At 58.9% G+C, this 22421-nt stretch overlaps 10 protein-coding genes across 10 annotated transcripts; 7 read left to right on the top strand and 3 right to left on the bottom strand.

Annotated features, from left to right (window-relative positions):
• Positions 1 to 97: 97 nt before the first annotated feature.
• PHYSODRAFT_328458 (hypothetical protein) lies at positions 98 to 1096 on the bottom strand (the record flags this gene model as incomplete). The annotated part of the gene is made up of 2 exons (XM_009524756.1): positions 98 to 319; positions 398 to 1096. The coding sequence occupies 2 exons, from the start codon at positions 1094 to 1096 to the stop codon at positions 98 to 100; spliced, it is 921 nt and encodes a 306-aa protein (XP_009523051.1).
• Positions 1097 to 1843: 747 nt separating this feature from the next.
• PHYSODRAFT_495461 (hypothetical protein) lies at positions 1844 to 2035 on the top strand (the record flags this gene model as incomplete). The annotated part of the gene is made up of 1 exon (XM_009524755.1): positions 1844 to 2035. One exon carries the CDS (start codon positions 1844 to 1846, stop codon positions 2033 to 2035), a length of 192 nt encoding a protein of 63 aa, XP_009523050.1.
• Positions 2036 to 2535: 500 nt separating this feature from the next.
• Positions 2536 to 7138, top strand: PHYSODRAFT_489843 (hypothetical protein; the record flags this gene model as incomplete). Its single annotated transcript, XM_009524754.1, has 4 exons — positions 2536 to 2645; positions 2723 to 2837; positions 2920 to 3006; positions 3077 to 7138. The coding sequence occupies 4 exons, from the start codon at positions 2536 to 2538 to the stop codon at positions 7136 to 7138; spliced, it is 4374 nt and encodes a 1457-aa protein (XP_009523049.1).
• A 448-nt stretch (positions 7139 to 7586) lies between these two features.
• PHYSODRAFT_245777 (DNA photolyase cryptochrome) lies at positions 7587 to 9713 on the top strand (the record flags this gene model as incomplete). Its single annotated transcript, XM_009524753.1, has 1 exon — positions 7587 to 9713. One exon carries the CDS (start codon positions 7587 to 7589, stop codon positions 9711 to 9713), a length of 2127 nt encoding a protein of 708 aa, XP_009523048.1.
• A 198-nt stretch (positions 9714 to 9911) lies between these two features.
• PHYSODRAFT_492835 (hypothetical protein) lies at positions 9912 to 14495 on the top strand (the record flags this gene model as incomplete). Its single annotated transcript, XM_009524752.1, has 5 exons — positions 9912 to 10129; positions 10226 to 13412; positions 13482 to 13839; positions 13966 to 14162; positions 14268 to 14495. 5 exons carry the CDS (start codon positions 9912 to 9914, stop codon positions 14493 to 14495), a joined length of 4188 nt encoding a protein of 1395 aa, XP_009523047.1.
• A 55-nt stretch (positions 14496 to 14550) lies between these two features.
• Positions 14551 to 15619, bottom strand: PHYSODRAFT_488060 (hypothetical protein; the record flags this gene model as incomplete). Its single annotated transcript, XM_009524751.1, has 2 exons — positions 14551 to 15111; positions 15179 to 15619. 2 exons carry the CDS (start codon positions 15617 to 15619, stop codon positions 14551 to 14553), a joined length of 1002 nt encoding a protein of 333 aa, XP_009523046.1.
• Positions 15620 to 15963: 344 nt separating this feature from the next.
• On the top strand, positions 15964 to 17367 carry PHYSODRAFT_543722 (hypothetical protein; the record flags this gene model as incomplete). The annotated part of the gene is made up of 1 exon (XM_009524750.1): positions 15964 to 17367. The coding sequence occupies one exon, from the start codon at positions 15964 to 15966 to the stop codon at positions 17317 to 17319; it is 1356 nt and encodes a 451-aa protein (XP_009523045.1). The 3' UTR covers positions 17320 to 17367.
• A 204-nt stretch (positions 17368 to 17571) lies between these two features.
• On the top strand, positions 17572 to 19707 carry PHYSODRAFT_492233 (hypothetical protein; the record flags this gene model as incomplete). Its single annotated transcript, XM_009524749.1, has 3 exons — positions 17572 to 17762; positions 17847 to 18519; positions 18619 to 19707. The coding sequence occupies 3 exons, from the start codon at positions 17572 to 17574 to the stop codon at positions 19705 to 19707; spliced, it is 1953 nt and encodes a 650-aa protein (XP_009523044.1).
• A 377-nt stretch (positions 19708 to 20084) lies between these two features.
• Positions 20085 to 20726, top strand: PHYSODRAFT_298502 (hypothetical protein; the record flags this gene model as incomplete). The annotated part of the gene is made up of 1 exon (XM_009524748.1): positions 20085 to 20726. One exon carries the CDS (start codon positions 20085 to 20087, stop codon positions 20724 to 20726), a length of 642 nt encoding a protein of 213 aa, XP_009523043.1.
• Positions 20727 to 20995: 269 nt separating this feature from the next.
• On the bottom strand, positions 20996 to 21511 carry PHYSODRAFT_406923 (hypothetical protein; the record flags this gene model as incomplete). Its single annotated transcript, XM_009524747.1, has 1 exon — positions 20996 to 21511. A coding segment is annotated over one exon (516 nt), but the record flags the coding sequence as incomplete, so codon positions are not given.
• Between the last annotated feature and the right edge of the window lie 910 nt (positions 21512 to 22421).

Here is a 22421-nt window from a genome sequence, read left to right as displayed (position 1 = left end):
AAAGTACCAATACTATGTGTGGGGCATGCCTCTCACAGCTCAGAACTCATAAAGGGTACGTACATGTCGAGATACAGCCAGTGCTTTTACGGGTTTTTCATGAGTTATCCTCCGGTTCATCGCCACCTCCGAATGCCTCGCACGCAGCGATAAATTTGCGAACTGACTCGATATTCTCAGTCAGCGGGTAAGCCTGGAGCCGCTTGTCGCCATCGCAGAAGTCACGATACGCTACGAAGCCCACGCGCACTTTGGCCTTTGGATGATCCTTCTTGACGTTGTCGATGATGGTGATGATCGAACTCTTGGCGGCCTCGGTCTACGGATCCATAGACCCCGTGCAATCCATGACGATGACGAAATCCAGCGTGTTCGCTCTCCCCAGTCTCGCCTTAACCTCCGGTCGAGCCTTTTCAACATTACCCTTCATCTCATTGTGGGCGAGATCGAACTGTGTTGACTTCGAGTCCCCCTTTACCTGTGCCGTTTTGGCATCCTTTCCGACTGGTTTGGTGGCACGCGGCTGTGGTGGCAGGGGGGGCTTCGCGCCTCCGCTTGAGGCTGCAGTGCTGCCGGTTTTGAATGCCGCGAGCTGGGCTTCCAGTCTTGCGACCTCGGCCTCTTTCTCTTCAGCTCGGATGACGCTCGCAGACTTGGCTGCAGACGCATTCGCTTCGACAACCTTGGCCCTGTGCATTTCATCGAGCCGAGCTTCCAACTTGGCCGCCTTGGCTTCTGCTTTCTCGTAGCGGAGTTGGCTGTCAGACTTTGTTGGCGCCGACTTCGCTGCCTCCGCGCGTCGCATTTCTTCCATTCGCGCTTCTAGCGCTGCAATTTTCGCCTCAGCTTGCTCGGCGCGCAGGACACTCGCAGATTTAGGTGCAGCCACCTCCGCTTCAAGGGCAGCCACCTTCTCTTCCAGAATCCTCGCCTTGATAGTGCTGGCAGACTCCTCGGCCGGAGGAGCGGGGATAGGAACAGGAGCTGGTGCTGGTGGAGGACTGCTCGCAGCCAGCAGCTTCAGCAGCGCCTCCCTCTTGGCTTCAAGCTCCACGACTTTTATCGCGCTGGCAGACATTCCTGGGTTTGATGCCATGGCGCTCTCGCTGCGGATGCCCGAAGGCGACGGCGACTTGACACTTCAGTTGCTTCTTTCAGACTGAGCTTGTCTGTCGCTGCCATCGTGGTGGTCGACATCCTCGTGGACGTTAAGACAACCCGCTTGGCTCTTAATTGGCACTCGTCCGCGTAGTTGGGAGGAGGAGGTTAACCCCCCGTTCTGGTGGCCTGCGCCGCTAAGAAAGCCAAATCGAGGTTACCTATTCCAGGCCAACCAGTATAAGATTCCTCGCGGGGGGTCCTTACTGCAGCACCGACAAAGAGCAGCTTCTCCCTGCTGTCGTAGTCGCCACCTCAACGTAAAGGTGACGAACGCGCCAGTTGATACTTTGGATGCAGCAGCGCGCTCACGGCCGACCACGCCGCCGTAGGTACTGTAGGTGTCCTCTCCGAACATCCTGCCATTCCCGCCAGCAGATCCGCGGCCATCAGCTTCGCTCCAATTGCCACCTGCAAGCGGACGATCATGCAGTTGTTGGCCTCTCGAAAGAATGCCCAACAACAACAACATCTTGACTTGACACGGGCGTCCACATGGCTACATGCAGAAAGCCAGTCGCAGATCACTGCGCCTATCTCGACGGATCCGGTTTCGACCAATGTCTAACGGCCAGCGCACGACCAGCTCCTGGTACAGTCTACAGTAATAGCGGCGGCTAGCTCGAGATCAGTTGGCGATTCACCAAGTCTCACGCACACACTGCACGCCGAACACCTCCGAGCCATGCAGGGAATCTTCACGCTCGCGCTGCTGCTGCTGAACGGCTGGCTGGGCCACGCCGAGGCGGTGGACGGCCCTCGCTTCATGGGCGGCGCTGTCGTCGAGAACGCCAACAACTGCAACGGCAACGACTGCACCACCGCGCCCGTGGTGCACACGCTGCTGGCGCACGCAGACAAGGACAAGGATAACTGAGCCGCACAAGAAGAAGAAGGAGAAGGAGAAGGAGGAGGAGAAGGAGAAGAAGATTTAACAACCGTCTCTACGAGGCGCAGACGCGCACTCTCGAGGCGGCGTATGCATTAATATATTAGCCCCGGTCAAGGGAGCTGCCTGTTCGTCTAGTAAACCATTGTCCAGTGGGCCTGGTAAAATCTTGTTTTGTGTGTAGGTGACGTCGACGCTGTCACGAAGCTGAAGTTGCAGATGAAGTGAGGATGCTCAAGTCTGAAGTTGCCCCTAAATGGAGACGTGGGGCTTGTCGGTGGGTGATGCGGGCGGGGCTGTATTTTTGGCGGACAACGGCCCGTGCTGGTGCAGTGAGCGCGGGCTGTTTCGCAGCGCAGGAATAGGTGGTCGGGTGCTGCAGAGGCAAGCGCGCGGGGCCAGTTCGACTTCCAGCGAGTGACAGGAGGAGGAGGGTGATGGCGCTCTCGACGCAAGCCTTCGGAGGCGCGGGTGATGGCAGTAGGTCCATGGCGTCGCTCACGCAGTGGAAGGAGCGACAGCAGCAGTGCGCGGAGCAGGTGGACATGCAGGCGCTGCTGAACAATGTGCGCGCTTCGCTGCGTACGCAAGGCCTCATGTGAGTTGAAGCCTGAAAAGAAATCCGTGACCTGAGCTTCTAGTTCTAATCTTTTTGCTGCTGTGATGTGTGAGCAGCGCGTGGGTGAACGTGAGCCTTGCCTTGGAAAAAGCGCAGAGCGAGAGTGGCGGCTTGACCAACGGCGCGCTCAAGCGCTTGCTTAACGACTGTCGAGTGCCGATCTCGGACGTGGTACGAACGGCACACTTCTGACATTTGAAGTCGGGACAGTCCAGCTGACCTGGTAAACTATCTGCTGCTGCCATTCACACAGGACGCTCGAGCTCTGGTCCAGCGACTCAATCAAGGTGCTGAAGAGGATGGACGCGTGACAGCAGACGCGATTAAAAATCTCATCTTCGTACGTCCTGCTCGGAATCGCGCTAAGAGCTCGTGTTTTGGTTCAGCTATTCTAACAATTCGTGCTGCAGGGCTCAATCTCTGGACGAAAACTCGAGTTCGTGCAGTCCGCTTTTGATACGCTGGATCGTAAAGGTGTCGGATACCTGGCACTTCAAGATGTCTTGGGTGCTCATGATGCCGCGCGCCACCCTGCCGTGATGTTTGGTGAGCAAACGGCCGAGCAAGCCGCACGAGAATTTCAGACTGCGTTCATGACTGCAGCGCGTCGCACGGGCACCGCGTTCGTCAGTTGGGCCCAGTGGCTGTCGTATTTCCAGTGTGTTGCTGCACAAGCCCCCAGCGATGAGTACTTCGAGCTTCTGATGAAGCGCGTGTGGCACGCGGACACGCGTCGCTCGCTCCAAGAGGCTGCTGGCGTTGCCGACCTTAACCATCGAATGGACTCCATCGCGCCTCCAGCACCTGCAGCTGTGGCGCCAGTGTCATTACTTCAAGCCCTTCAGCAGAACCAAAGTACTAGCAGTAAGGCGAAAGTCGTGCTCTCAATTTCCACGACTGCACCGCCGCTGGGCCAAAGCCGCTCGAATAGTTTCAGCTTTTCGCCGATGGACCCTGATGCCTCACCGCGCGGGACAGCGGTGCATACAACCAACGAATTCCTGAAGGGCTCGCAGTTCGCTGCTTGTCTGACTGAAGTGACACCTTCCGTCTCGCCCGTGTCGAGTGTTCGCTCTGGGGCCGGGCCTTCCGTTGAAACTCTCGATCCTGGCGCAGCCTCAGTACTGCGAAAGCTACAGAATGGTCTTCGAGGACGCGGGATTCAAGCGCTTGTAGAGCTAGGACGTTGTCTACGTCTGGGCGATGCAGACGGTGACGGATTGCTTACTCTTGGAGAGTTTCGGCGTGCTCTGCAGAACTCCTACGAAGCTACTAGCGCAACAACGCCAAATTACACGCCACTCAGCGATGCCGATCTCCGTGGACTCTTCCGCCACTTGGACTGCGATCGAACGGGGTCCGTTCCTATTGATTCGGCGCTGGATCTGGTGCGCGGAACCATGAGTGCTCGCCGATTGCGACTCGTTCATTCTGCGTACCAGACGTTGGCTCGGGAAACGGGAACTGGGATGCTAGATGCCTGTGATGTTGTCCAGCGGTACGACGCAAGTCGTCATCCTGATGTGATCGCTCAGCGAAAGAGCGAGGAGCAATGCTTTCGTGAGTTTGTGGAGAACTTCGACATGGATGAAAGTGGCGGTGAGGGCCCCAGTGGTGCCCCAGGCAAAATTTTACCTCGACAGTGGGAAGCGTACTACCACAACGTCAGCTTCCTCGTTCCGGACGACGACTTGTTCGAGCTCATTGTGCGCAATACCTGGCAGCTCCCGTCGACGGGGAGCCCTACTCAAGCGGGTAGTAAGAGGCACCCACCTCCACCGATTCTAACGGAGAGTCCACGAGGAAGTAGTTTTGCTGGGAATGGAGTGCGTCAGCCCACACCAACCAGCGGTGAGGTCACCTGGCGCGGAAGGCGCAGTACTGGTCCAGGCATGGCAAGCCAACAAGCATTTGCGGTTCTCCAGCCAGACTTGGCGGATCATGTGCCTCCATCGGGGGTTATCAGCCCTTCCAGTGCCATGAACTTGGCCCCACCCCGGTCTCCTGGCAAGCAGTCCAAAGATCTTCGCCGCATGGTTCATTCCCTCCGGTGTGAGTTGAAGGAGCGCGGGCTGGGAGGGTTTATCACGCTGCAGCAGCAGCTCCGTCGAGCGGCGGGGCGATCGGATGACGACTACGTAGACGAACTCAACGACGGGAGCGTCGGCTTTCACGAATTTGTTCGTGCGCTGAAAAGCAGTGGCGTGCATGTCACCGGCCGTGACGCCCAAGCTTTGTTTTACCACTTCGACAGCAACCATGATGGGACCATGAGTGTCTCGGAGTTCCTGACGGGGGTGCGTGAACCTATGAATGCTCGGCGCCAACTCGTGGTGCGGATGGCATTCGACACCCTCGATCGATCAGGAAGCGGTGAGCTCGATGCAGGCGCAGTTGCCGCTGCGTTCGATGCTAGGCGGCTGCCTGAGGTCTTGACTGGTCGAAAGACCGACTGCGAGGCGCACGCAGAATTCCTGGACATCTTCGGCCTTGTGACTGAGCGGCAACGCCAACGGCGCATCAACTTCGATGTGTGGGAACGCTTCTACGCTAACGTGAGCGCTGCGATCGACGAGGACGAACAGTTCGAGCAAATGGTGCGTAATGCATGGCACGTCGGACCTGGTTCAGGAGGACGCGTGCCGGCGGCAGGTAGCAGACCAGCATCCGCTGATGGAATCCGCGTTCACTCTCAGCGAGTCGACCCTGGACGCTCGAGTTTGCACGAGATACTGGACCACTCGTCATCGTACACGAGTAGTCCGACTTCTTCCAGTGCTGGCCCCAGCCCAAGCATGACACTTCGGAGAGCGAGAAATAACGTGAGCAACTCCATCGCCGCTTGTCTCGGCAGCGCTCCGTCTTCACAGCAGCAACGCTCGTCCACAGAGATATCGACTGGCTTAACTTCGCCTGGAAAACGCGAGTTCCACCTCCACCCAGCCGGAGTTCAGGCCATCTTGACGAGGCTCAAGCAAGTGCTTCAATCCCAAGGCACCCCAGGCTTCTGCACGCTCAACCGGCGTCTACAACTGGCTCGAGGCAATGCCATGAACTTACAGGACCTTCGTGGTGCAGCTGTGGACTGCGAATTAACTCTCCCGGGTGGTCTTACCGACGGGGACCTCCGACTACTCTTCCAGTATCTGGACAGCGATGGTGACGGCCGCGTGGCGCCGGACGAATTGATCAACATCGTGCGGCCTGCACTAATAGGACGCAGACTGGAGTGCGTCCACGAAGCTTTCGCAAAATTGGCCAAGATGAGAAATACTCGAGATGCGGAAAAAGCCTTACTGGAGCCAAGCGACGTCGTCGAGGAGTTCAATGCAAGTGCACACCCCGACGTATTGGCTGGTCGCCGAGGAGTTGATCATGTGTATCGAGAATTCCTCGAGACGTTTGATATCGACGGTGGGGCTCAGGACGGGAAGGTTACGTGGGACCAGTGGCGGGGGTACTATCACAACGTCAGTGCTAGTATCGCCTCGGACAAGCTCTTCGAAGAGATGGTGTGCAACGTGTGGCACATCGATAGTAGCAACAGCAAGTCTTCGTACAAATCTGACGTGGACGCGGATACAGCGACCCAACCACAGCAGCAGCAAGACAACCAGCGAAGTACGACGCCTCTAGCTGCGGGGGTCCGATCCACCCCCGCTGCGCCAGAGCTGCCGGTACAGTTGGCCAGAGAGCGGAAGATCTTGTCTCTGAAAGACGTCGCGAGTGGCGCGATGACCGATCCCAATCGGTCGACATCATCGAGGGGCCAACCTCTGGGCATTGAAGCTGCACCAACCTACACCGGTGACACGGTTCTCCATGCAATCCGGTACCGCATTCGACAGAGCAACTCGCTGGCAGACGTCGTCCAGCTCCGCGCGCGGTTGCACCAGGCGGCCGACCCTCGGTCGGGGACCATCACGTACCTGCGCTGCTGCGACGCGTTAAATAGCGCGCTGGGGCTCGCTATGGGCGAGGCCCAAGGCCGCGCGCTGTTCGAGCACCTCTCGCACTTCTACCAGAGCAACGGCGACGACAGCAGCAGCGCAGGTGAGCGCTTCCTCCAGCACCAGCACCGAGTCAACGGCTACGACGGCGCCGGCAACCGCCTGCCGCTGCAGCTGGTGCTCGGGTGTCTGCTCGAGCGCCTGAGCGCGCCGTGTCTGGCCAGCGCCACGCAGGTGTTCTCGACGTTGCAGGCAGCTGGCAAGGGCCGCGTCTTCCCCGCGGTGCTTGCGTCGAGCTTCCAGGCCGCGCGGCACCCAGACGTTGTGCTCGGTCGCGCCAGCGCGGCCCAAGTGTTCCAGGACTTTGCGCTCAACTTCGAGGTGGCCGGCGGAGCCGCTGGCGACGGCGTCGTGTCCTTCCAGCACTTCGAGGCCTACTGCGTGAACCTGCGCGCCGCGCTGGGCAGCGACGAGCTGCTGCAGCTCGTGCTGCGCGACTGCTTCGGCGGCAACACAAGTTGAAGTTCATGTAGCCATCTCGGTAATCGATAGCTTCAAGTTGCGTGTTCGGGGTGTCTCGTTGCGCGATAAAGGTGTCGACAAACGATGGACGGTCTCCATAAAACCAACCTAAGTCAGGCAATTGCGCCTGGCTATCCACATGATCTGTCAGATCTTATGCACATGAAGTTGTACGTCAGCGGCCACAACCATACAAATCGTTCCTTCAAAACAGATATCCTACCTTATTCCAAAATATAGAGTCTAGGTCCGACCGTTATGCGCCTTGCGCGATTGATTGAACACAGTCGAATTCCTGCATCGCTCTGATCGCGGCGGGCTCCGAAGCGCGTCGTCGCCCCAGCTTCTTCTGCGCATAAAGATCACTACCGCCGCATTGATCAAGGCCAGGTGACCAAGACGCAGCTATCAGGCAGCTCGCAGCTTCCTCCCACTCGGACGCGTGTCAATGAGCAGGAAGCGGCAGCGCAGCACGTCGGGCCTCCCGCAAGACCTCGCGACGCTGCGACCCAGCGAGCGCCAACGGGATCCTGCAGCGCAGAGCGACGGGCTGCTGGAGCCCGCACCGCTTGGCCCCGACGGCGAGAGCAAATGGGCCCAGCCGGTCGAGGACGGTCTCAACGCTCGTGGCAGCAATAGCAATGCTCCGCGCGTCACGAGTCCAGGTACTTGGTCGCCCACCGTGACGTCGTCGACGACCGTAAAGCACCAAGAGACCAAGGCAGCGGTGGAGGCGGACGGCAAGGCCGCCGATGGACAGGAAGAGGTTGATGATCTCAATGCTGCGTTGCCTAGACGCCGCGCCATCGTCTGGTTCAAGCGCGACCTGAGGATGCACGACAACTTGGCGCTGGACGCGGCCGTCCGCGCGCAGCAGCTGCTGCAGCGAGCAGGAGGGGGCGACATGGCGCTGCTGCCCGTGTACATCCTGCACCGACCCAAGCACCAGCGCTGCGGCGCCGTGCGCTTCCAGTTCTTGCTCGAGGCAGTGGAGGATTTGGCCAAGTCCATCAAAAACCTACAGGGGCGACTGTTGGTTTTGCGCGGCGACGCGGACGAAGTACTGCGAGCAGTGATGACCGCCTGGGGCATCACGGACCTGTTCTTCGAGGCCGGAGTTATGCTCTACTCGGTCGCGCGCGACAACCGCGTTCGCGCCGTAGCGGAGACGCTGGACGTGAAGGTGACATCCATCCGGGGAGTCACGCTCTATGACCCGCACGAAATCATCCGCCTGAATGGCGGCCAGCCCCCAACCGACTACGAGCGGCTTCTGGAGATCACGGACAACATGCCGCAGCCAGCGCAGCCCATTCCAGCCCCAGTGAAGCTCTCAAACGCTGCGGCATTCACGCCTGATCAGTTGTTCTCGTGGCTGAAGCACTTCTACCGGCAGGATCCGAGTGCAGCGAACGTGATCGCTGGAGTTGAGGCGGAGAAGGAGGGCGCCACCCCCGAGCCGTTTGTCGTCCCGCCTCTCACTGCTCTAGGACTGACACCGCCAAGCCCGCACGCCGCGTTCTACGGAGGTGAGAGCGAGGCCATGAAGAGGTTGGACGCCTTCTGCCAGGAAGAGCGTCGTGTGGGGCTGTTCGAGAAGCCCAAGACCTCCCCGGTTGCGTTCGACCCGCCGTCCACGACCACGCTCAGCGCGTACCTGACCTTCGGCTGCTTGAGCGCGCGCGAGTTCTTCTATCGCATCATGTTCATCCAGCTCAAGTTTCCGCTTCGACCGGGCCCGACTCAGGTGACGCTCGAAGGCCAGCTCATGTGGCGCGAGTTCTTCTACTGCTACGCTTGCGGCACGCCGGGCTTCGACTCTCAAAAGCAAAACCCGGGTTGCAAGCAAATCGACTGGCGGCTGCGCGCTGAAGTGTACGACTCACACCCTGAGCAGCACCACCAGGGCGCCATCGTCACGAAGGATGCGGACGAGAAGCTTGCGCTGCACCAGTTGCAATGCTGGAAGGAAGGACGCACTGGGTTCCCGTGGATCGACGCGGTCATGCGGCAGATCAACCAGGAAGGGTGGGCGCACCACGCTGGACGCCACGCTGTAGCTTGCTTCCTTACGCGTGGTGTGCTCTACATCTCGTGGCTGCAAGGTGCAGCGTACTTCCAGGAGAAGCTCATCGACATGGACTGGCCGATCAACATTGGTAATTGGCTCTGGGTGAGTGCGAGCTGCTTCTTCTCCAACTACCGCCGGGTGGCGTCGCCCACCACGTTCCCACAGCGCTGGGACCAGCATGGCGAGTTCATTCGCAAGTACATCCCAGCGCTCCGCAACATGCCCGACAAGTTCATCTTCGAGCCGTGGAAGGCGCCGCTGAGAGTGCAGCGCGACGCTTGCTGTCTTATGGGCAAAGACTACCCCTTTCCCATCGTGGACAGCAAGACCGCAATGTCGAGGTGCGCCGCAGGCATGAGCCAAGCCTTCTCCGACTCGACCACGTCTTCAGCCACGACCACGCGGCAGACAGATGACACGGAGGCGGGCAGTACCTCGCCCTGGAACGCCAACGACATGTGCTACAGCTACCGAGGTCCCGCGCCGATGTCACCACACCCGTGATCCACTCACTTCAACATCATGAGACGAGGCAACGACGTACGTACGTAGCGATGTCCCGTTCCCGCAGTCTAAAGCAAAAGCAAAATAAATTATCGTCTTCGGGACTTCCTAGCTTAGCTTAGCTCGACAGTTTCTTCTTGCGTGCATGCTAGACTCGACCGCGCACATCTCTAGACAACCGCTCCATCGCTGGGCTGCATGGATCTGTATGAAGCCTGCGAGAATGGCAACGAGGAACGTGTGGTGGAGTTGCTAGTGGTGGGGCATGATGCAGGGCTCACCCCGTCCCCAGAACTTCAACTTCAGGTTCGAGGAATTGCTGGTAGAACAGCTCTACTGGCTGCGTGCATGGGAGGCCAAACGAGCGTCGTCCGACTGCTTCTAGGCGAAAAGTGCGCCGTGCACTTCACGAGTCGGTCCGAGGGGGAGGTACGGGAGCTGTTGAAGCCGCTGGTGCATGCGTTCCAGGAAACGTTTGGCCCGGACGCTGTTGGCGCGCTTTTCAAGGTGAGTATGGTGATGAAAGACAGCGGATCGGATGCAGTGCCCATGGTTGAGGTGCAGCTTCCGCCTAACTGGGCCATCCCACCGAGCGAACTGTTAGAAGGCAGGCAGCACGTGGACGATTTTGGCAACACTCCGTTGCAGTGCGTGAGCTGCTTCGGCTGCGGCTCCAGTGTCAAGCACGTGGATGACGGTCTGGAGATCACTCGGCAGCTGCTGCTTCATGGAGACCAGCCCAACCTCCCCAAGAAGAGCAACAAGTGGACGCCGCTGCATTGGGGCGCGTACAACGGGAACCACGAACAGATTGCGATGCTGCTGGACCCAGTGGTTCACGTCGGTGATGGCACGCAGAGGTTCGCTAAGACGCAGCATGGTATCCCCTTGTTGATGGATACAGACGATCTTTTCCCAGTCGACATTGCTGGACGCCGCGGGCTCGCTCTGCGAGACGAAAGGGTTGCTTTGCAAAGGCAATTATCTTCTGGTGAAGACGATGTCAATGATGAATACGCTCACTGGCGCCTCCGACTTGACCACGTTGAAGCCGTACGGTTATTCATCCACGATTTTGTCGCGAATGGAGCGCACCTGACGCGGTACGTGGGCGAGATGAACGCTCGCAACCCGCAGCATCTGCAGCAGAATAAGCGCAGCAAAGCCAACGCCGTGACGATTCAGGACGCAGTTCGCTACGGCCAACACCTTCTCTACTGGGCTGGCTGCTTCGGTCTAGTGGATGAGGTACGCTCGCTGCTCCGGTTAGAGTTGAAAATGAGCTCTGTGGGTGGTGGTGCTAGCACCGCTGGGAAGGCTGCCGTTAAACCGTCAGTGGCTCAGGGTGGAGACAACCAAGCCATCAAAATCTCGCTCAGGATACTGTACACGTGCTCGTGCGAGGCTGGCAAGAGGCAGTCGGTGCTCCACGCTGTTGCTGGCCATGGCCAGCTCGAAATGCTGAAGCTACTGCTCGATCAAATGCTCTTTGACCAGCAGTGTCCTTCGGATGCTGCCACTTTTGTCGGTAGCTCCATGACCAGCTCCTTGCTGAAAGGAGGCAAACCCAAGAAGAACATCGTCGTCCCTACCGCAAAGGAGGCTGAAGTATCCAAGCCCAATGAATTGGAGCGAGCTGAAAGTGATAAGCATGATCACCTCGAGATCGCAGAGCTTGTGAATGCCGGTTGGAGGAACTACCGGAATGAGACGCCGCTATTCCACGCGGTGATTTACTTGCAAGAGCGTGCTGTGCGTATGTTTGCTGGTATTCTCAGTCCGAAGAGCCTCGCCTGGGAGCTACAAAACGTGAATGTCGAGGGATCATCGCTGCACCATGTCGCCAGCGAGGACACACGGCGTGTGCTGGGCATTGAGCACCAAGCTGCCCGGCCTGAGTACGTTCTACTCTTCGATGGGATCAAAAAGAAGCAGTTTAAAGAGACCGTTATCGAGACGATGCACGAGGAGAGCTTCATTGCGCCCTCGCTGGTCGTGTCTCGGGCAGGTATGAAGGATTTAGCCGCTGGAATGTGCTGGGCACAGGGTCAAACTGATTATCTCGTGGTCGGCGCCACGGACGATGTGCTCGTCCAGCAAGCTCAGGTGCTGCAGTTGAAGGTGAAGCACCGCGGGTCCTCGTCTCGGTCCAAGTACGACGCTAGTTCACCCGAATTGTACGAAAGTTTTCGGTCGCTGCAGCGGCAGCAAGTCATTCGCAGCATCATCCAGAGAAAGATCAATCTACAGAAGCACCTCAAGAACGGCAACATCAAGAGCATCTTCCCACTGCACGATGCCATGGGCTGCCGCAACATCATTCGGCACTGGGGGTACACGGACTCCTACCAGCGTATTTTCCAGCCGTTCACAGGCAACAGCGTCGAGCAGTTTTTATTCGAGCGTAAGAAACACCAGTACGAAATGTTGTGGCCTTTGCTAACGTATTTTGGCGAGAAGCACGCGTTCTATTACGCTTTCGTGACATTCTACACCGTGTGGCTGCTCCCCATGGCCTTGGTTGGAGTGACGTGCCAATTGCTCTGGCTGGTCGACGACGTGAGCTTTGTGCCGCCTCTTTTCGCGATCGTGGTGTCCATTTGGGCCACGCTCATGGTCGAGCGCTGGAAGCGCAAGCGAAGTGAGATTCAGAGGAAGTTTGGACACTTTCGGCGCAATCGCAGCGAGGAAACACCGGGATTCTACGGGGACTTCCAGGTTGAAACTACGTTAGTGCGAGTGAAAACCGCAGTGGACGTGAACTTCCCCCGAGCTCTACAGCTTGCGAGGGTCTACACAGGTCTCCCTCTGTTGATGACGATGGGCATAGCAGCGGTGGCGATTTTCGTGGCGGTGAAGACAAACACTGCGTCTTCAGCCATTGTCCACAACGCTATGCCTTGGCTACCAACCCTTCTGGTGCCTTACGTCGTGCCACTGATGAACGCTATATCGATGCTTCTACTCGATAACTGGTACACACGTCTTGCTCGAGCGCTCACGACGTGGGAGAACCACCGAACTGTGTGGGAGTTTGAGTCCATGCTGGCGGTCAAATTGTTCTGGTTCAAGTTCCTCAACGCGTTCATCTCTCTCTTCTGGATCGCGTTCGTGGATCAAAACGCTGCTGCACTCCGCAAGCAGCTCTTAATCATCATGGGTGTTCGGCAGCTCTGGAATTCAATGAAGCGCGATATGTTACCCATGCTTCATGTGCGTTATAAGTGGAAGAGCGCCGGGTTTCGCTTCCGATCGACAACCAGTATACCTCGAGCGAACCATTGCTGGTCGTTGTCGAGTCATGAATGGTACGATGTAGAGCTGTCCCACCCAATCGCTGCATCATCTCGTGAGGGCGAGCGGCAGCCTCCTCCCCCCATTGTACTCGTTCAGGAACTCATGTACCCTCACGACTTTTTAATGGGGAAGCAGATGGAGGTCGTGCTGCAGTTCGGCTACATCACCATGTTCGTCTCCGTACTGCCTGTAGCGCCACTATTTGCTCTGCTTAGTAACGTAGTAGCAATGCGTCTGGACGTATTGAGCTGCACTCAAGCCAAACAGCGCCCGCCGTTCGAGAGCGAAACTGAAGTGTCGACTTTCATGAGCATCCTCGAGTTTATGAGCTTCGCCGCTGTGGCAGTAAACTGCGCCGTCCTCTTTTTCACGACCAGGTCGGACTTTGAGAGTTTAATGCAGGTGACCATTCCAGGGTGGGGTGACGATCTAGTGGACGCATCGGAGAGCTCCAGCGTCTACGTGAAGGAGCTCTGGATTCTCCTTGTGATTGAGCACGTCGTGCTAGGTGCCAAAGCTCTCTTATCACTGGTAATCGACGATTCTGCGTCGTGGGTGCGGCTTGATGAAGACCAAAGCGACGAAGAAGAAAAGAAGAGGATGCTTGGAGCCGCGACGGAATCGAATCCGCCAACCGCGAGATCGGCAACAGCATCGAACGAAGAAGCGCAGGCTGTGGTGCATCGAGGGAGTGCAGACCTCAACTCCTCCAAACTCAACCAGGTCCTGGCGAAGCAGTACTTGGCGGCGTTGCAGGAGAGGGATGAGGCGCTGCAACGGGAGCAGACAACCCGGCAACTCCTCGCCGAATCGATGAAGAGAGTGCAGGGTGCAGAATTCCAATCTACCGTCGTCCCCTTTGCCAACAGAGTGGAGCCACCACCCGAGATGTCGTCGGGTAGGGCCAAGCCGGAAGGGCGCGAGAGCACGAAAGAAGACGAAAGATTGAGCTTAGTTGACGTTGATGCAAGCAACGGTGGAATGCCGCATCGACGACACTGCTTCGTGTGTTATGCGTTGGGAGATGTCGTAAAGACATGGGAGAAGCGCTGTTTGTCGTGCCACATTGCGCTGTGCCTGTCGTGCGATGAAATCCTTCACCTGGACGACCTCGGAGTGAAGGAGCCAGCTCACTTCCGCATCAAAGTTCCTGTTGGGCAGCTGAGCGAGACTGAAGACCACGAGCTGTTGCAGCGCGATAGCTCTGGAGTGTTGGCCGGTCGGCGGCACTCTCGACGCTGCAGTAAGCACGAGAAGAAGCATTTGAAGGAATTGCGACGACACGTGGAGAGTTTCATTGCCAAACAACACAGTCTTCCTGACGCAGAGCTGCACCTGACTGCCGACAAAGCGTTCAAGCGATGCTGTATCAACATTCGCATCGCGTTGCGCTACCTTCGCAACCATGAGCGACAGAGTTCGTATCTGGGAGGCTTGAATCCGGCGGTCTCACCAGCACTTACCCCAGTGTCCAAAGAGCTCTAAGGCCTCGACACCAGTTCGATAGCAAGCGGTGGGTATCGAGCAACTATCCGGCAACTTACTGACGGCGTTCGAAGAACTCGCGGATAGCGCGAATGTCGTCGGGGGAGGTCCTGCAGCAGCCGCCGAAGATGCGCGCGCCGGCGTCATACCACTTGGGCAGGAACTCCTCCCACGAGCTGGGGCCGCCCGTGCTGTCGGCAGGGAGCCACTTCTTGTTCACGCCATCCCATCCTTCGCCGCTGTTCGGGTAGACAGCCTTGGGCCACGCAGCAGCGTCCAACTTGCGCAGCAGACTCTCAACGTGCTGCGGGGGCGTACAGTTAATGCCGATGGCCAGCAGCTGCGACGGGTTCTTAAGCTTGGACAGAACCTCGGTCATACGCGCAATGGGCTCGCCGCTGTTGAGCTCCGTGCCGTTGCGGCAGGCCACCGCCACGATCGCGTGAGCTGTGGGGAACTCGTTCAGCAGGTCCACAAAGGCCTCCACCTCCACGAGGCACGGGATCGTCTCGCAGATGAGGAAGTCGGCCGGCGCGTAGTTGGTGAAGTAGGCGAAGCGGTGCTTGTGCCAGGCCACGAGCTCCTCCTTGGTCATTCCGTAGTCACCGCGGTACTCCTGGAACACACGACCCCGACAACTTGTTAGTCACAGCACGTTATCCAAATCTTTGATCGCGACTCACCGATCCGTCGGCCAGCGCGGCGCCGTAGCAGCCGATGCTGGCGCCCACCAGCGGCTTGATGCGCTTGGTCTGGTCCAGCTCGCTCCAGGCCGCGTCGCGCGCCTGCACGCCGAGGTCGATGCTCTTGGCGAAGAGCTTCTCGACGTCCTCGATGGCCGTGACGCCCTCGCGCTTGAAGCCGTCGACCGAGGCCTGGTAGCTGGCCGTGGTGGCCACGTCGGCGCCCGCCAGGAAGTACGTCTTGTGCGCGTCCACGACCACGGACTGCAGGTGCGCGTTCTTCTCCAGCAGCAGCGAGGCCGACCAGAGGCTGCTGGCGCTCAGGTCCACGCGCGGGTCCTTCTCCAGCTCGGTGGCGAACCCGCCGTCCAGCACGACGACGCGGCTCTTGTCGGCCAGCAGTTGCTGCAGACCGGTCAACGCGGACGAGGAGGAGCTCATGGTTGGTGCGTACGTGCGGGGCTTGACGTTGACGTTGGGGGCGTGTGACGGAACCGGTGGCCGCCAGGTTCAGACTGATTACGATTGGTGGAAATGCAAGTCCACCGTGACACAATGACATGCAAGCGACCTCCGTCCTCAATAGCATACAAACATCAAGTCAAGAGCCGTTACGGTGGGAGGGGTGACCACTAGCGGAGACTGAGTCGGCATTGCACCAGCACGGGAACGGACATTGAGCTTTGCTGGCGTGTTGAGGCATTAGCCAACTTCCAGTGCGAGGCTCAGGGCTCTTCAGGCCGCTCCGGTGCCTCTCTACTGCTTGCAAGTCGCTCGCCGCTATCATGTGCCAGGCCCCGACGAGCAAGACGCCGCTGGTGGCGGCCGCGCCTGCGCACTCGCAGTCGCTGTGGCAGCCCAAGCTCATGTACCTCGTCAGCAACGCGTGGACGTCGGCGCAGATGAACTTCCTTCCCGTCTTCTTCCAACAGACAGCGCAGTTCTCCAAGGTGCAGATCGGCGTGCTGCAGACGCTGCCCTGCGTGTGCACCATGCTGGCGCCACCGTTCTGGGGGGCCGTGGCCGACCGCATCCGCGACCAGCGACTCATCCACGTCTACTGCATCGTCACGGGCGCCGTGCTCATGTTCGCCGCGCGCTTCTTCTACTGGTCGTTCAACTGGATGGTGCTGGTCGTCGTTGTGTCTAACTTCCAGGTGGCCCCGACCGGGTCGCTGCTGGACCACGCAGTGCTGAGTCTGCTGGATCAGGTCGGCGGCGAGTACGGCAAGCAGCGGCTGTTCGGCGCGCTCGGCTACGGTGTCGGAGCCTACATCACGGGGCTCATCGTGGCCGTCGCCGGCATCTCGTGGTCGTTCAACGTCAGCTTGGTGCTCGGCCTCACGTCGCTGCTCGTGCTGCGCACGATCCCGCCGATGAAACATAGTGGCCTGCACCATGACGGGACGCTGGAAAGCGGCGTTGCCAAGACACCGTCCTTCACGGACAACCTCCGCCTGATCTGCAAGCAGGTGGACGTATTCGTGCTGCTGACCGTCGTCTTCTTGATGGGGCTTATGTACGGCGCGCTATCGAGCTTCCTCACGCTCAACCTGTACAACCTCTCGGGCGAGAACGCGCAGATTGTGGGGATCGCCATCTTGTGCGAGACTGCGTCGGAGCTGCCGGCCTTCTTCTATTCGCACAAGATCATCAACCGTTTCGGCATCGTCAACGTGCTGCTGCTGTCCATCATGGGCTACGCGCTTCGCGTCTCGTACTACGCCGTCATGACCAACGCGTGGACCGCCATCCCGTTCGAGTTCCTGCACGGCGTGACCTACGGCCTGGCGTGGGCGGCCTGCACGCAGTACGTGTATTCGGCAGCTCCTCCTGGCTGCGAGGGCACGGTCATGGGTGTGCTGAACGCCGTGCAGAACGGCCTCGCGCGTGGCATCGGCACGCTCATCGGCGGCTTCTTCTACCAGCACTACGGGGCGCGCACCATGTGGCTCGTCACCGACCTGGGCGTGCCACTTGCGCTCGTCGGGCTGTTCGTGTTCGCGCGCCTCAAGACCAAGAGCAACGTGGTGGTGCTCGAGACCCATCACCTGGAAGAGGCTGAGCTCTTCTCGCCGCACGCTGGAAACCCGCAGGCGCTCCACGCTCACGCTGGCCAGACGTTCGAGGACATCCAGTAAGCCCGTAGACTCGATGTAGACGCAGTCAATACGCATATATTTACACGCCATAGACGCCTATAGTTTACTGTAACACCGAAGCAGCAATGTACACTGCAACAACAATGTACTTGTCTCGCTGTGATGGACGGAAGGACCCTTCTTGACGCTTCAACCACATGTTTTCAGCCAATAATCATCCACCACTACTCAATATACAGCCAATCAGACTCATTGGAGCTTCCAAGCTGACCATTCCGCGGCTCGATCCCCATGACGGACCCTTCCCCGCCGCCTTCAGCGTCGCTGCTGCCGCCCGAGGACGACGCCGACCTCGTCAACTTCGCGTCCTCGCTGCTGGACGCCGCCGACGCGGACTCGGAGCTGCCGGAGTCGGCGCTGGATGCCGCGACGCTTGACGCCGTGCACGCGGCCATCAACGCGCCGTCGGAACTCGAGTCCGAGTCGCTTCTGGAGCAGAATCTGCTAGAGCAGCACCAAGAACCACCTCCTTCAGTCAACGAGGACCAGAAAGAGCCGATTGCGAGCGAAATCGGCCCAGGAACCAGCTCAGGACGAGCCGGAGAAGAGGAGATCAGGGTGCTCATGTGGTTCCGACGAGACCTGCGTCTGCACGACAACCTGGCGCTCTCCGAGGCGCTGCAGCTGGTCAAGCAGCAAGAGGGGGAGATGGCGCAGACTACCGGTCACAAGGTGCTGTTCATCCCGCTGTACATCGTACACCGCCCCAAGATCATGCTGTGCGGCGTCAACCGCTTCCAGTTCATGCTCGAGAGCGTGTCGGACCTGGCCGACGCCTTGGCGGCGCGCGGCTCGCGTCTTGTCGTGGCGAGAGGAGACGGACTGCAGGTGTTGAGGCGCCTGCTGCCGGCCTGGCGCATCACGCATCTCTTCTTCGACGCAGCTAGCGAGCCGTTCGCTATCGCCCGAGACAACCGCGCGGTGGATCTGGCCAGGCATCTGGGCATCCAGACCCACGTGACACACGGATATACGCTGTACGACTTGGATGCAGTCATTGCTGGAAACGAAGGAGAGCCGCCAAAGACATACACGGCCTTCCTCCGCTCGTTGGCCATGCAGTCCAAGCCTCCGAAGCCGCTTCCGACACCGGAAAAATTACCGACTCCCACATGGATGCCGAGCGAGCTGTATCAGCAGGTTGTGGACTACTGGAAGGTGCGGATGAAACCTGAAAAGGTGACGGTGCAGTCCGAAGCGAAGGAGGAGAAGAGTGAAGAAAATGAGGAGGAAGACGAAGAAGACGAGCCCGAGGAAAAGGAGCGGCAGCTGAAGGAGATTGCCGGCCCGGAGCAGCAGTTCACGCTGCCAGAGGTGACCGACTTCGGGTACGCAGCCCCCGAGCGTCATCCCTTTATCTACGGGGGAGAACAGATCGCGTTAAGCATCCTGCGCGACTACTGCCGCAACGAAGGTCGCGTGGTGAAGTTCGAGAAGCCCAAAACGTCCCCAGCGCAGACGACTCCATCTGCGTCGACCACGTCGTTGAGTCCGTACTTGTACTTCGGTTGCATCAGTCCCCGTACGTTTCTGCATCATGTGCAATCCATTCAGGAGCACCACGCGAAAGCACTATCAGCGACCCCGGTGAGCTTGGACGGTCAGTTGCTCTGGCGGGAGTTCTTCCATTGCCATGGCCGCGCCAACCCGTACTTCGACAAGATGGAGGAGAGCCCCACCTGCCTGCAGATCGACTGGCGATGGCATACTATCCCAGAGAAGGAGGAAGACTTGACTGATGACGACAAGCTCGCACGCTCGCAGTTCGAGGCTTGGAAAGATGGGCGGACGGGCTTCCCGTGGATCGACGCTATCATGATCCAGTTGAAGGAGGAAGGGTGGATGCACCACTTGGCCCGGCATTCTGTTGCGTGCTTCCTTACTCGCGGTGATCTGTACATTTCGTGGGTTCGCGGCCTCGAGATCTTCCAGGAGCGACTCATTGACCACGACTGGAGCATCAATGCTGGCAACTGGCTGTGGCTCAGTAGCAGCTACTTCTTCTCCGCGTACTTCCGCGTGTACTCCCCGTCAACTTTCGGTAAGAAATGGGACCCTGAAGGCCTATTCATTCGGAAGTATGTGCCGGCGCTAAGCAAGATGCCAGTCAAGTATATCTATGAGCCGTGGAGGGCGCCCATGACGGTGCAGCATGCTGCTGGCTGCCTCATCGGCAAGGACTACCCGTTCCCCATTGTAGACCACAAGATCGCTATGCGCCGATGTATGGCCGGTATGAAGAAGTCATACGCCATCGGACAGTACGGCACCCCACCGGTTCCTAGGCCCCCCACGAGCCCCCGCTTCAAACGTCCGCGTGAAAACTCGGCGAGCTCGTCAGAAACGTCAGAAGACTCGACGCAGTAGTGGTGTCGTTACTGAGAGCCAATGGACTGTGTGTATTGTGTCGCGGTATCTTGCTAGTTTTGAGCGATGGTAGCAGATAAGTCTACATTCGCGAGACGAGCAGGAAGTGAATAGCGATTGATGGGCAATGGACATTCGAGAAGGTTCCTTGGTTCGCCTCAGATACCGATTCGTGTGCTCTCCAGCAAGTTATGCCCAACAACAATAGCTCGGGTACGCGGTACTGCCTCCTTCGACTTCTGGTAATGGTCGGCACAACACTTGGAGTGGCGTTGGTGGTCATGGCTATCACTAGGGCACGTAGCAGCCCCAGTTCCCGCCGCGCTTTATCTGTGCTCGATGGACGGAACGGGAGTCTCCAGGGTGCGCGTTATGCAATGCCTGAGGGGCCTCCTGGTCCACGCTTTCAACGTGGATGGTCTCCTCATAGAGACGAGTGGGGGCACCACGAGCATCATGGTGACCACGAGCACCACGACGAAGACAATGACGACGATGAGGATTCGAAGGATGACAACGACGACGACGAAGATGACAGTGACAGCAGTCAAAGCAGCAGCGCGAGCAATAGCAAGGCCGAGTCTGCAGCCATCCAGTCGAGTGTCGTCACGAACCTGGACGGTATCAACATCGGCAACACCATCACGATCATCAACATCGGCACAGGCAGCCAGGGCAACAGCAGTGGATCGGCCGACGACTATGGGTACGCTTGGAATGAGAAGACTCCTAGCGATGACGACTCGCTCCCAGTGAGTGATTCGGATCGCTCCGCTATCACCTCCGCAGCCGTTCGTGCATTCTGCGAGTCTATCGACTGCAGCCGCTCCAAAAGCTTCAAGGACACGGCGACGGCGGGGGGTCCTGCACCGATGATGCCGGCGTTTAGTGCTGGCAACCGAGAGGTAGGCACCGATGTGCAGCATGAGACGCCAGCGGCGAAGAGCTCCTGTAGCGCAATGAACGCGAACCTGGCCAGGTGGCTGGTTATCATCGCGATAATTATCCAACTCCGCTGACTATCGATGGAGTTTGCTTTCATTAGGATGGCCTTCGATCATTTACGAATACACTTAACTAGGAGAATCGAATCCGCTAACCCGCTTTACGCGGTAGCCCGCACTCTCTTGACGACACCCCTTATATTTTCCGGGGCATCCGATGTAGTAGTCTCCCTTCTTCGGCGTTTGCCATGGCAGCTCGTGGATGTGTCGGCTGATGAACCGTTGGCGTGAACCATGGCCACACTGACTTGGCACGGTTGTGGCCGCTTCATGAATGGCGATATCCGGGCCATGGTGATCTTCACTGCGGCACGCAGCGTCTCGTCACCGACTGAGCGGCTCAGTAGTTCTGACGACGTGAGACCGTCGTGCTCTGGCGGCAAAACCAGCGTCGACTGCACGGCCGCAATGGCGAATGTGCCCGCGTACGCCTTTGGTAGCTGGAAGCGACACAATGGACACGTGCTCCGGCGTGTGAGCCACGACTGCGCGCAGCCGCAGTGGAAGCGGTGGCCGCACGGCAACTGCAGCGTGGAGGTGGCCAAATTGGACAGCGGCGAGCTGGCCATGCAGATAGAGCACGTGATCTCCTGTCCAGCGGGTGGGCCGATTCTTTCGGCGTCGCGCACCATCTTGGTGAGCGCTTTGGGGTCGGTGGGCGAGATCCGCTTGAGCTGGGGCACCACCTGTCTCAATACGAGCCTCACCCACGTGGGGCTCTCGAAGTGCCGCAGGACGTCGCCAACGCATTCGGAGCGCTGCGGCGTGTAGCGGGCGGTCACGTTCAGCTGCAGCTCCATGGCGTCCTGTGTGCTAGAGTCTTTGATATGTAGCTGTTCCTGTAGCTGATTCCTGTTGTGCTGTTCCTGCCCCGCCGCGAATCCTGAAATGTGGCGATCCGAAGCGAACCAAGGCGGCTGCGAGGATACTGCGGCGTTGAAGACGGCGCAGTGGGTCCAGTTAAAGCAAGCGGCGGGGTGCGGAAGGTGGGAGCGCGCGGGCAGTCTATCGCATGCAAGCTGCCTTGACATCCTGGTGTTCGCCGCATCTTAATCGCTTGCTGAAGTTTGCGCCAAGTCGTTGACGTTTTGGTCCGACGCCGCCGGACGATTCACGTGACGACGCCATCGGGCCGAGATAGCGTGGGCTGCGCGGACGAGCAGTGCCAGGCCGGGTGTATCCTTGCAGCAGCTTGGCCGCGAGGTACGGGATCCGATGCGTCACCAGGAACGGGGCAGAGCGCTCCGGCCGTCACGGGTGGTGATGCATTCACTGCCCCGGATAAACTTCGTCGTCGACAATGCGGGGCGGGGCGGCGCGGTGTACAGCTGCTTCCGTCGAGATCCCTTTTGTCTGGTCGGGCAGCTTTTAGCTCCGATGCAGCCTCGCTGCGGGGCCAGGGATCGACAATGTGTGGCCCCATCGGGCGGTGAAAAGGTTGACACGGATACATGCGCTGTCTTTCTCGAGAGCGCAAGGATCCCGGCGCGAGCAGTGTCGGGACGAGCGGACCAGTTGCTGGCTGGGGCAGCGGCACCGCTTTGGCGTTGCTTTCAACCGTGTGTGTACTCAATCGTTTCTTACCGCATCTGAACTACGTACAGTGTACTACTTCTCGATGCCGACTCGTTGCCGTTTGCTCACCTCGGCTTGCTGCTTTCGTCGACAGCAGCGCCGCTTTCTGCCCGTCTCCCTCGGCGCCACGCGCGA

The sequence above is a fragment of the Phytophthora sojae genome, assembly GCF_000149755.1.
Source record: "Phytophthora sojae unplaced genomic scaffold PHYSOscaffold_3, whole genome shotgun sequence".
Lineage (NCBI taxonomy): Eukaryota > Oomycota > Peronosporomycetes > Peronosporales > Peronosporaceae > Phytophthora > Phytophthora sojae.
Note: the sequence above shows the minus strand (reverse complement) of the source record. Positions and strands in the feature narration are given on the sequence as shown.